This window comes from Balaenoptera acutorostrata, chromosome 7, assembly GCF_949987535.1.
Source record: "Balaenoptera acutorostrata chromosome 7, mBalAcu1.1, whole genome shotgun sequence".
NCBI classification, from domain to species: Eukaryota; Metazoa; Chordata; class Mammalia; order Artiodactyla; family Balaenopteridae; genus Balaenoptera; species Balaenoptera acutorostrata.
The window spans coordinates 1500705-1512958 of NC_080070.1; the positions used below are offsets into that span (position 1 = coordinate 1500705).

At 46.1% G+C, this 12254-nt stretch overlaps 1 protein-coding gene across 1 annotated transcript; it reads left to right on the top strand.

The window, feature by feature from the left end:
* The first annotated feature begins 7511 nt into the window (after nt 1-7511).
* Nucleotides 7512-10135, top strand: LOC130708637 (CCR4-NOT transcription complex subunit 7-like). The gene has a single exon (XM_057550572.1). It carries the CDS (start codon nt 7874-7876, stop codon nt 8615-8617), a length of 744 nt encoding a protein of 247 aa, XP_057406555.1. The 5' UTR covers nt 7512-7873; the 3' UTR covers nt 8618-10135.
* Nucleotides 10136-12254: the final 2119 nt, after the last annotated feature.

A 12254-nucleotide genomic window follows, 5' to 3' on the forward strand; every position in this document is an offset into this window, starting at 1 on the left:
CTTCCCTCTGTGTCCTCACTTAGGGGATGGGACGAGGGAGTGTTTGGGGTCTCTTTTATAAGGACCCTCCTCCCATTCATGAGGGCTCCACCTCATTACCTCCCCAAAGCCCCACCTCCCAACACCATCACATTGGGGGATAGGATTCAGCATATGAATCTGGGCAGAGGAGACACAGTCCATAACATTCATTAATAAAATGGCAACAGTAAAACGCCCTAAATTTGAACATACACTCCTCTTCCATTATCATATTCCAGGGGACGTTAGAGGACAAACACTAAATCGCTTTGCAAGATTAAAGTCCAAAGGTGAAAAAGTCCAAAAGAATCAGAATGTGCAAAAACTGACAGAAATGAAGGGAGAAATTAACAATTTGACAATAATAGTTGTAGACTTCAAATACCCATTTTGAATACCAGCTAGAACAGCTAGATAGAAGATCAACAAGGAAAGAAGATTTAAAGGCCACTCTCATATACTGACCTCACAGACTCTGGGGCATGCCCATCTCCCGCATCGGAGCACCCACTCCTCCCAGGGGCACATGGAATCCATGCCCGGTCCTGCAACAGAAAGACAGAAATCGTACCAAGCGGTTCTCCAACCGCAATGGAATGAAGTCAGAAACCCATGAAAGCGAAAAATTGGGTAACTTACCAGTGTGGAAATTAACTTCTTAATAGCCCCTGGGTCAAAGAAGAAATCAAAAGGGAAACCAAAAAGTACTGCGAGGTGAGTGCAAATCAAGATAACAGACCAGAGACCACAGCAGGGGTTCAATGGCATTTAAGAGGAGGGTAGAGGAGACTTGAGGTTCACAAAGATGGACGTCCCGAGTCCACGCTGGGAGCTCTCAGTTCCTATCAGGAGTGTAACCTCGTGCCATCCGGAGCGATGGGCTGTTTTACCTGGGCAAACTCTCCCTTTCAGAAAGTGGTACCTGGGACACTTCTGCCTTCCATCTTGCAAACTTTGCAAATCTGCTTGGGGCAGGCCCAGTAAACAGGCTGGCTGGAGTACCTCTCTCTCCCGGCCCACAGATCCAAGACCCCGTATCTCTCTCCTACTGAGCCCTGTGTCTCTGGTGCGGGATGCCCACTGAGTGTCAGCTCTGCCCGTGACATCGGCCGCAGGGTGGCTCAGGAGCTGTTTCGAGCCGTGACGGCCCTTGGCCTGTGGCCCCTCGCTTAGGGCAGGTTCTTGCTCCCCTACGTTGGGTCCAGCTGAGATTCCCGAGCCGAAGCTTCTGCGGGAGTTGCCATGGGATCACCAGGAGCCCTTCCCTCTGTCTGTCCTCCTCCACGCAGCACAATCCACGCCTTGCGCTGAAGTCGAGGCCACGTGGCAACAGCTGCTGGACGGCCCTCCTCCCGAGAACCCTGGCTGGGGGGCTAAGATGCCCTGCTGGGCCAGGCCTCCTCGGAGGGTCTCACCTGCTGCAGGCTCCAGCACAGCCTGGGACACGCGGCCTTCACATGGGGGCAGACCCACCATCAGCGGCAGTCACCAGGTCAGGCCAACACTTCGCCTGGCCCCCGACAAGCACCGTCTTCCCCTGCAGCAGCGAAGAGCCGGCTGTGCCGCTGTGAGACGCAGCAGCCCCGCAGGCTGTGAGCGACGCAGCCCCACTGGGCCCAGGCTCAGCGTGGTGCTCCGGAGCCCAGGGGCACGTGCCGAGGCCCCACCAGCGCCCCACCCTGGGTAGGACCCTGTGCCCAAGGCCCACGTTGTGCTCCCAGGCCTCAGAGGTGCGTTTATAACCTAACGTAGAAACCAGGACCTCGTGGAGAGAGGAGTCCTGGCCGAGCGTGGACCTGGAGGCAGGGGTGCAGGACCAGCCGAGGCAGACGGGACACAGTGGGGCAGGAGGCAGGCGCTGTGGAGAGAGACGCTCCAAAAAGCTGATTCCACACGCGCAGGCTTGCGTTCATCAGCGGTTACCTTTTCTTCTTTTTGTCATAAAGCTCTTTACAATGAAGGACTAATTTTTTTTTTTTACTAAAAACTGGACTATGGGGGCTTCCCTGGTGGCGCAGTGGTTGAGAATCTGCCTGCTAATGCAGGGAACACGGGTTCGAGCCCTGGTCTGGGAAGATCCCACATGCCGCGGAGCAACTGGGCCCGTGAGCCACAACTACTGAGCCTGCGCGTCTGGAGCCTGTGCTCCGCAACAAGAGAGGCCGCGATGGTGAGAGGCCCGCGCACCGCGATGAAGAGTGGTCCCCACTTGCCGCAACTAGAGAAAGCCCTCACACAGAAACGAAGACCCAACACAGCCATAAATTAATTAATTAATTAATTAATTTAGAAACAAAAAACAAAAAACTGGACTATGTCCAATACAAAATGGCCTGCGTCCTCATCGTTTCCAGGTCCACTATAGAGATGCTCTGTTATTCTCCAGTAACACCGTATTCATACTGTCCATGGCAGGTTAAGCAATACTCACAGATACCCATGCTTGCTCTCAACACTCAAAGGAAAATGAAGTTTAAGGTGTGTTCTCATAGAAGACAAATACCATATGATATCACTTATATGTGGAATCTAAAATACGACACAAATGAACCTATCTACGAAACAGAAACAGACTCACAGGCATAGAGAGCAGACCTGTGGTTGCCGAGGGCAGGGTGGAGGGAAGGATTGGGAGTTTGGGGTCAGCAGATGCAAACTATCATATACAGAATGGATAAACAACAAGGTCTTACTGTAGAGCACAGGGAACTATATTCAGTATCCTGTGATAAACCATATGGAAAAGGATATGAGAAAGGATGGACATATACATGTGTATGTATGTATAACAATCACTTTGCTGTACAGCAGAAATGAACACAACATTGTAAATCAACTATACTTCAATAAAATTTAAAAAAAGAAGAGTGTGTTCTCGTGGTCAAGCACTGCTCAGAGACAGCTTTGGGTCCCAGCCCTGCCCTCTCTAACTGCGTGACTTTGGGTCAATCACTGACCTTCACCAAATTCATCTGCCAAGTGGGCCAAATGCTCCCTGGCCTGAAGGCACAGGCCTGGTCCACGTGGCTCTCGAGGTCTTTGCTTTGGTGACACAAACACGTTGAATAAGCTGAGATGTTTCAGATTATTGTTATTCCCATGAAATATCTGTAGCGTTTTGCTAAGTTCATAGGCCAAAAAAAATTTTTTTAACAGCAAACAATACCAAAATACCGAGTATTAATATGCTGTTAACATTCTACTGATACTATTTTTATGCATTATCATCATCATCATTTTAATCATTTTAAAAGGTTAGACAATTAAGAGTGTGCTTGGCAGCCAGCGCATGTGCGGGAAGCAGGAGGCCAAATTGCAAAAGCTCCAGATGGCCTTACAAAGACATGAGCCGCCAGGATGGCCAAGGAGAGCTCCTCTTCCCGAAGCTCAGCTCAAGTATTAAATCTCCAAGCGAACTATGTTTTGGAAAGGTATAATTACACTTCTGTTCAAAGTCACCTAAAATAATGAAGTGCTGGAGTATACCAACGCAGTGGTGGAAAATGAGAGCTACTATTTACAGAGCATTCACTTTCTATCAGGTATTACACTCTGTGCTACCCAGGCTTTTACTCCCTTACTTCTCACGGCAGCCCTGTGACGCAAATGTCACTCCCCACGCTTGACCAACGCAGAGAGTGGACACAGGAAGAGGGTTAGCAATTTGACAGCTGGTCAGCGCACAGCTAGAATTCAAATCCAGAGCTCCTGTGTCACTCCAAAGCCTGGTGTTTCCCCTAAAGCACATCACTTTATAATCTACAGTCATAGATTACCGGGTTTAATTTCTAGCAACATAAATGAGACTTCGCCTCAAAGATTTCCATAAAACTTTTTTTTTTGTTTACTCGGGAAAAAAAAAAAAGTGCAGTAAAACAAGCCAATGTTGTAAAGACAATATTGTAAAGAGCACTCCGCTTAAGTGCCTCCGGATAGTTAAATATCAGGGCCGCGTGCGCTGCCAAAGAACGAAGACATTTTATTTAAAATTACACTGGCGCAGGACCATCAAAGCATCCTTAACATTTTCATTAAATTGAGATACAGGTATACTTAGGGTAGTAAATCTCTTCTGATACAAAGAGCTCATTTGAGAGCCAAGATTCTAAGGCGTGATGAGCCTGAAAGAAAATCCAGAAACACTGACACCTTGTTCAGAGCTCTCCATGTGCCGTCCGGCCACACGATCAACCGCAGTCTGAACAAGATCTAAGCGGGTGAGGCCTCCAGCTATGCCCTCACCGAGGTCTGCAACAACACGCAGTGAGTGTCTTCAGGAGATGGACAGTCAGGCTAGATCCCAAGAGGAGGGGGCCTGCCCCACCACAGGAAGGCCACAGGGGAAGCACCAGGGCAAGTCAGGAGGTCAGGGGTGGGGAGGGGGGGCGAGGCCTGTGGTTTCTGCAAGAAGAAATGGGTGGGGCAGCGCCGACAGGTGCAGGACTGGCTGGTGTGAATAGTTTCAGCTGCCTCTGGGGCAGAGGGGCCGCCCCTCATTGCTGAGACCTGATCCTGAGTGATTAGGGCAGGTGGAGAGTGGCCTGGTGTGTGAGAGCCTGATGGAGGAGGTGATGACAGGGCTGTGGGCCCTACACTGGCTGGTTTGCATTTGTGAAGTGCACTCACAAGTGGACAAAGATTTACTCTCTCTAGGAACTGGCTACCTGGGGCAGGCAGGCCCTCCAGGGTCGTCGAGGCCCCAGATGTCAGAGCATCAGGTTACAGAGGACTGAATCCTCGCGCTGACAAGCTGGACCAGGTGCTGTCTTGGAAGTAGAGCCTTCAGTGAGGCTGCCCCCATCTTTTTCTGTTTCCACAACTTATTGTTTTAATTGAAGTATAGTTGATTTACAATGTTATGCTATTTACTGCTGTATAGCAAAGTGATTCAGTTATACATATATACACATTCGTTTTTTAATATTCTTTTCCATTATGGTTTATCATAGGATAGTGAATATAGTTCCTTGTGCTATACAGTAGGACCTTGTTGTTTATCCATCCTATATATAAAAGCTTACATCTGCTAATCCCAAACTCCCAATCCTTCCCTCCCCCAACCCATATCTTGACTGCAAGCTCCCGGGAGACCTTGAGGGAGACTCACCCAGCTAAGCCCCTCCCAAGTTTCTATCCCACAGATGCTGAGACACTAAATGTTTATTGTTTTAAGCCACTAAGTGTTGGGCAATTTGTTAGTTGGCAATACTTTACTAACACAAATTTGTGTCTGTGAGGTGTTAATAAGGCCAGGATTGTGGGTCTGACATCAGGAGAAGCACTCAAGCTGGATGTTGGCAGTGCCATTTATAGTCCTCAGACCCCGATATGCAAGTCTCCAGAGATAGTGCCAGCACCAATTTCTAGTCATTTCCAGAGACTTCCAGATGGACGTGCTGGGGTTGGAACGCTGCACATCTATGCTCTGTTCTGCTCTAAAGATGTCCACCTGGCTTGAAAGAGGCGGTGACTGAGAAGGGGGCTGAGTGCCCACAGAGCCCTCCTAACTGGAGGGTCTGAACAAGACACAGTCATGCCTCCAAGCCTGCACTGTGACGTGCTTCACCGCAGGGCCATGTTGACACTCAGGGGCCAAAGCCTGTTCTTATATGAATGAAAATTTCGTAACTCAACAGCTTCTAAAATGCCTGCTCTTCTCCACTCACCTCCAATCCCATTGGTCATAAGTGACTCTGATGAACGAACAGTGATGGGTCAGTGAAAGCTCATCTGTCACACCTGCAAAGCCACCCAAGATTTCCACGCCAGCTGGAGTGGGCACGTGGAGATAATGTGTCTCAGAGTGGGTTGGATTAATTTTAACTTTTTAAAGTTATTTGAAAATTTTCAAACTTATAGGAAAGTTGCAAGCGTAGCACAAAGAAGTCCTCTTTACCATTCACCCCGATTCACTCACTTGTCTATCATTCTCTGTGATTATCTTCTGAGCCATTTGAGAGTAAGTTGCAGGGTTCTTCTCTCCCTGGTTCAGAACCCAGTTGAAGAACAGGCATTAGACTTAGCTGTTGTGAATCCTCAATCTCATTTTATCAGAAAAAGTTACTTTTAAAAGACTAATAAGGACGCTGGCACACAGGGGAGTTTGTGTCCGTGTGCCCTGTCTTGTTTTGCTGCCTGCCTTACCCTCCGTCCCTTGCCTGCCTGCCTCGCTCACATGATTGAATCATGGCCACCTGTGCCATATTGTGAGCCCAGGTTCCCCTGACATACCGTCCAGGTCTAGAATAAAAAAACTACACTGTCATAGCTTGAGGGCCGGTGTCCTCTCTGGTTTGGAGCACAAGTAGGAGAAGCTCTGCTCGAGTGAATAACCCTTCCTCTCGGGCTGTTGGAGAAGAGCATCCTTCTCCCTTCCCATCACACGGAGGGTTTACAGGAACACGTGCGGAGAAGCATGAAGGAAGAAACCTTCCTCACAGACCTCCACTGGGGCTTTGCATTTCAGGGAGAAGATGTCCTGGAACCTCTTTCAAACCTGGCAACTCCGTGTTCTTGGGACCCCACACAGAAGGTGTCAGGACCGCAGGCGGTTTTGTACCTGCCGTTGGTTCCATCGGGGACGTCCTCCCACCCACTCCCTCCCTGCTGAGGTCGGGCCTCTCCGTGGGGCCCACCCCAAGGCTGTCCCTGTCCCTCCTGCCCTGCAGCACCCCCTCCCTGTGCCCCCCCAGCCCCCTCCGGGCCTGTCCTGGGCACATGCTGACCTCTGCCTCGGAGTCGACAGGCCTCCATCTCTTTCAGGCTCACGGAACCTTCCTCACCTCTGCACGTCCCAAAAAATGCAGGCCGTGCTCTCCGCTGTCTGGTTAGCTAATTCAGCCAGGATCCTACTCATTGGAGCCAACATGTTCTCAACTAGTAGACGAGTGTCCTTCAAAGGATGGGATTCTGTCAGCTGTTCTCCCAGCCCGCTGTTATAGTCTAAATTAAAAGCAAGGGGCTTCCCTGGTGGCGCAGTGGTTGAGAATCTGCCTGCCAATGCAGGGGACACGGGTTCGAGCCCTGGTCTGGGAAGATCCCACATGCCGCGGAGCGGCTGGGCCCGTGAGCCACAATTACTGAGCATGCGCGTCTGGAGCCTGTGCTCCGCAACAGGAGAGGCCGCGGTAGTGAGAGGCCCGCGCACCGTGATGAAGAGTGGCCCCCGCTTGCCACAACTGGAGAAAGCCCTAGCACAGAAACGAAGACCCAACATAGCAATCAATCAATCAATCAATTAATCAATAAAAAAAAATAAATAAATAAAATCTTTAAATTAAAAGCAAGACTGTTCTGAGCAACAAACTATTGAATGTTATACTCAGTGTATTTTCTACTGTGAGGGAGCTACTGTCTATCAATGTTACAAACAGAAGTTAGTGCAAAGGTGGCAGGCTGTTGTCTAAAAATGGCCACAGAAAAATGTCCAGTCCCTCTTCCAGAATCTTCCACACACCCTCCAATCAAGAAGTGCTAGAGCCCGCCCGGACGTGCGAGAAGCGACGGCGCAGCGCGGTGCGGCGCAGCTCCGGCTCCCCTTTCCCCCTTGCCGGGCGAGAGGTGTCTATGAGGCACCCGCCGCCGCCGCTGGGTGCTGTCTCTATGGCGAGGAGGAGGAGGAGGAGCGCGAGCTCAGCGACACAAGTACATAAATAAAGGATAAAGTATTTTACAAAACAAATCTTCAATCAAGTATAACATTTTGATGCTTGGCAGCTAGACTCCTTGTGCCCTCACTATGCCAGCAGCAACTGTAGATCATAGCCAAAGAATTTGTGAAGTTTGGGCTTGCAACCTGGATGAAGAGATGAAGAAAATTCGTCAAGTTATCTGAAAATATAATTACGTTGCTATGGACACCGAGTTTCCAGGTGTGGTTGCAAGGCCCATTGGAGAATTCAGGAGCAACGCTGACTACCAGTACCAACTGCTGCGGTGTAACGTGGACTTGTTGAAGATAATTCAGCTAGGGCTGACCTTCATGAATGAGCAAGGAGGGTACCCTCCGGGAACTTCAACTTGGCAGTTTAATTTTAAATTTAATTTGACGGAGGACATGTATGCCCAAGACTCTATAGAGCTACTAACAACATCTGGTATCCAGTTTAAAAAACATGAGGAGGAAGGAATTGAGACCCAGTACTTTGCAGAACTTCTTATGACATCAGGAGTAGTCCTCTGTGAAGGGGTCAAATGGTTATCATTTCATAGTGGTTATGACTTTGGCTACTTAATCAAAATCCTGACCAATTCTAACTTGCCTGAAGAAGAACTTGACTTTTTTGAGATCCTTCGATTGTTTTTTCCTGTCATTTATGATGTGAAGTACCTCATGAAGAGCTGCAAAAATCTCAAAGGTGGTTTACAGGAAGTTGCTGAACAGTTAGAGCTGGAACGGATAGGACCACAACATCAGGCAGGATCTGACTCATTGCTCACAGGAATGGCCTTTTTCAAAATGAGAGAAATGTTCTTTGAAGATCATATTGATGATGCCAAATATTGTGGTCATCTGTACGGCCTTGGTTCTGGTTCATCCTATGTACAGAATGGCACAGGGAGTGCGTATGAAGAGGAGGCCAACAAGCAGTCATGACATGAAATAGTTCTTTTATTTTTATTTTATTTGAGCTACACACATGCTTGTATATAGGTTTTATCTCTGGTTGAATCCCTTGAACAACAGACATTACTTTTTTTTCCTTTCATAGCTCATTTTATTTGCTGCCTTTCAGTACTAAGTGTGACCATTCCTATCTCAAATCTTAATAAATAGAAAAGCATTCAGGTTAAATCTGGCCTTAATATACTTGTTAGTAGGCATGTGTGACAGAGAGTGGGGAAAGCTATTCAGTACATCATATTGAATACTTTGATAAACATTACTTACTTGAGCTTGGTTTTTTCCCTTTCCTAAATTAACTAGCACTGACTGTAATTTATTTCCCTGTTTCATGTCTCCCTTCCATTCTGCAGGAGTTTTAGCTATTTGAGATTGTGGACCATCAATTTTGCACTTTAGAGAGTGATTCTGACTCAAATCCTCTGTTTTATCAGCAGTTTTGGCTTTTCTTGCTCTTAGCTGGAAAAATGACCATCTGCCAACTTTATACAGTATTTACTTGCTTTTGACCCACAGAATATAGAACATGCATTGTGCAAATGGTTGATTCAGCAAGACTACAAAAAAAAAAGACAAAAAACTACTGAGGAGCTTAGTAACTGCTGTTTCTGTACGTAGTACTTAATCTCCCAAGCACATCTAGTGTCTGTCAGTTTCTAATTGGCATGTGTAGGCTGCTCTGTGACTGAAGAATTTTTCAAACCAGCTTTACACCCTTCAGGAAAAATCCTTTGTGATTGGATGTTTAGTGTCTGCCCGGAAACTGGTATCCAACATGTTGAAGCTGCAGTTATTTTATGATAGCACACTTCCCTTGATCTGCTTCTTTTTATTCCATCGCTATTTACCCTTATTTTTAATTTTTTAAGATTTCATAGCCATACTTAATGATGCTCTTGATTTGTTGATTACACAAATCAATTTCATTAAAACCCAAAGATTGCAAGTCTTTAGGTACATTTTGTACCAGATTAAATTAGAAGACAAAAAGTTTGTGCTTTCATAGTTGCTACAAAGATAAATAATGGAGAGATTTGGTGCAAAACAACAAAATACAAAAAATATTAAATTTATTAGCTATATACAGTGTAGCTAATAAAATTACCTGAGGAGTGTAATGCTTGTTTATTTTTTTGTGTATATCTTTGCAATCTATTTTATATATATTGACAAAAGAGACTGTGAAATATTTAGCCATGCAGAATATGTGACCAGATCAGAGCATGTGTAGGAAGACACTTCGGTAATCATTAACTCTGCCCTGAAATGACGGACTACAAGTTATGATGTGTGTTATCTGCACTTCAATCAGTAGTAGTAGCAAATCTCCAAATGTTAGCCACATTGGTTTGTTTCCCTTGTACATTCTTTATTCATGATACTTCCATGCTGTAACTGGGTGGTCCTTTTTAAACAAAACATTTGTGAAACAGAGGGATTATTTGTTTTTAAAGCTTTTGTAAATAAAGGCTTCAGAAATGTTTTCTTTTTTTTTTTTTTTTTTAATTATTTATTTATTTATTTATTTATTTATGGCTGCGTTGGGTCTTCGTTTCTGTGCGAGGGCTTTCTCTAATTGCGGAGAGCGGGGGCAACTCTTCATTGCGGTGCGCGGGCCTCTCACTGTCGCGGCCTCTCTTGTTGCGGAGCACAGGCTCCAGACGCGCAGGCTCAGTAGTTGTGGCTCACGGGCCTAGTTGCTCCGCGGCATGTGGGATCTTCCCAGACCAGGGCTCGAACCCGTGTCCCCTGCATTGGCAGGCAGATTCTCAACCACTGCGCCACCAGGGAAGCCCCAGAAATGTTTTCTTATTAAAAAAAAAAAAAAAAAGTGCTAGAGTCCAATGAATGAGCTAAGCTTAATTTTATTTTATTCATGATTTTTTATTGTGGTAAAAGACCCATAAGATTTACCATTTTAGCCATTTTAAAGTGTACAGCTCAGTAGCTTTAAGTACATTTACGTTGTTGTGCAACCTTCCCTACCATCCATCTCTAGAACTTTTTCATCTTAACAAACGGAAACTCTGTCCCCATTAAACACTAACTCCCCATCCCCTCCCCCAGCCCTGGGAACCTACTTCCTGTCTGTATGAAGTTGATCACTCTAGGTCCTCATATAAGTGGAATCATATAGTGTTTGTCCTTCTGTATCTGGCTTATTTCCCTGAGCATAATGTCCTCAAGGTTCATCCCAGCTGTAGCAGGTGTCAGAATTTCCTTCCTTTTTAGGGTTGAATCATATTCTCTTGTATGGATGGACCTCATTTAGTTTGTCCATTCATCTGTTGGGGGACACTTGGGTTGTTTTCTTGTTCCGGATACTGTGAACAACGCTCTGATCATTGGTGTACAAGCATGTCTGAGTCCCTATTTTCAATTCCTTTGGGCACACAGCTAGGAGCTGACTAAAACTAAACTGTGAAGACAAATTTCTCTGTTATGGTAAAATCATAGCAACACAAACAAAACATGAAATCTAGTATGCGTGAGAAAACAAAGGCTGATTTGGCTGCTTTTCCACCCAAGACAGTTTCTCAGAGAATAATTGCAAGACTGTGGCTCAGGGACTTCCCTGGTGGCGCAGTGGTTAAGAATCTGCCTGCCAATGCAGGGGACACGGGTTCGAGGCCTGGTCTGGGAAGATTCCCACATGCCGCGGAGCAACTAAGCCCATGCACCACAACTACTGAGCCTGCGCTCTAGGGCCCGCGAGCCACAACTACTGAAGCCCACGCGCCTAGAGTCCGTGCTCCGCAACAAGAGAAGCCACCGCAACGAGAAGCCCGTGCACCGCAAAGAAGAGTAGTCCCCGCTTGCCGCAACTAAAGCCCGCACACAACGATGAAGACCCAATGCAGCCAAAAAAAAAAAAGAAAAGAAAAAGAAAAAAAGACTGGCTCAGTGGAGAAAAGCAATGCAAGGCCTCAGATGCACAGATGTTTTCCTCTTGAAACTGGAGCTGTGACTGATTCACAGTCTATTTAAGAGCGTGAGTCCTGGGACTTTGTAATAAGAAAAGCATATAGAATTGATGTGCAATAGAGATTTAGACTTGAAATTTTCAAACGACAAGCTAATCATATCCTGGAATCTGGGTTTTACAGTCACTTCTACACAAAAAACAGAGTATAATAATAAACGAATGCAAAGCCATGACTGTCCCACTAGAAAGCAAGCTTCCTTACTCCACCTGTGGCTCATCTTTCAAATTAAATTTGGTAAGTAGGTTTATGATTGTATTTTTCCTGAGGAAATGTGATTACTTTAAAATATTTTATGTGTTTTTTTTTTTTGAGGAGCAAAGACTGACATACAGATATTAAATAGATCAACATTAAATAGAACAAAGATTGATAGCCATGGATCTTGTCCAACCCTCTCATTTTACAGATTGGAAAATTTGAACTCAGAGAAGTCAAGAAAATTACCCAAATGGGTGCAAATTCCAATTCTCATTCTTTACATTAATATCATGATGCCTTTGTTTATTATCCTAAAATTATCTCAATCATGTTTCAAAGCGAGCCTTTTTCCTTGCATTTCAAGACTGGGAGGACATTTAGCAAAGCACACCAAGAACTGGCTGACCAGGCTGCCAGGACTGTAT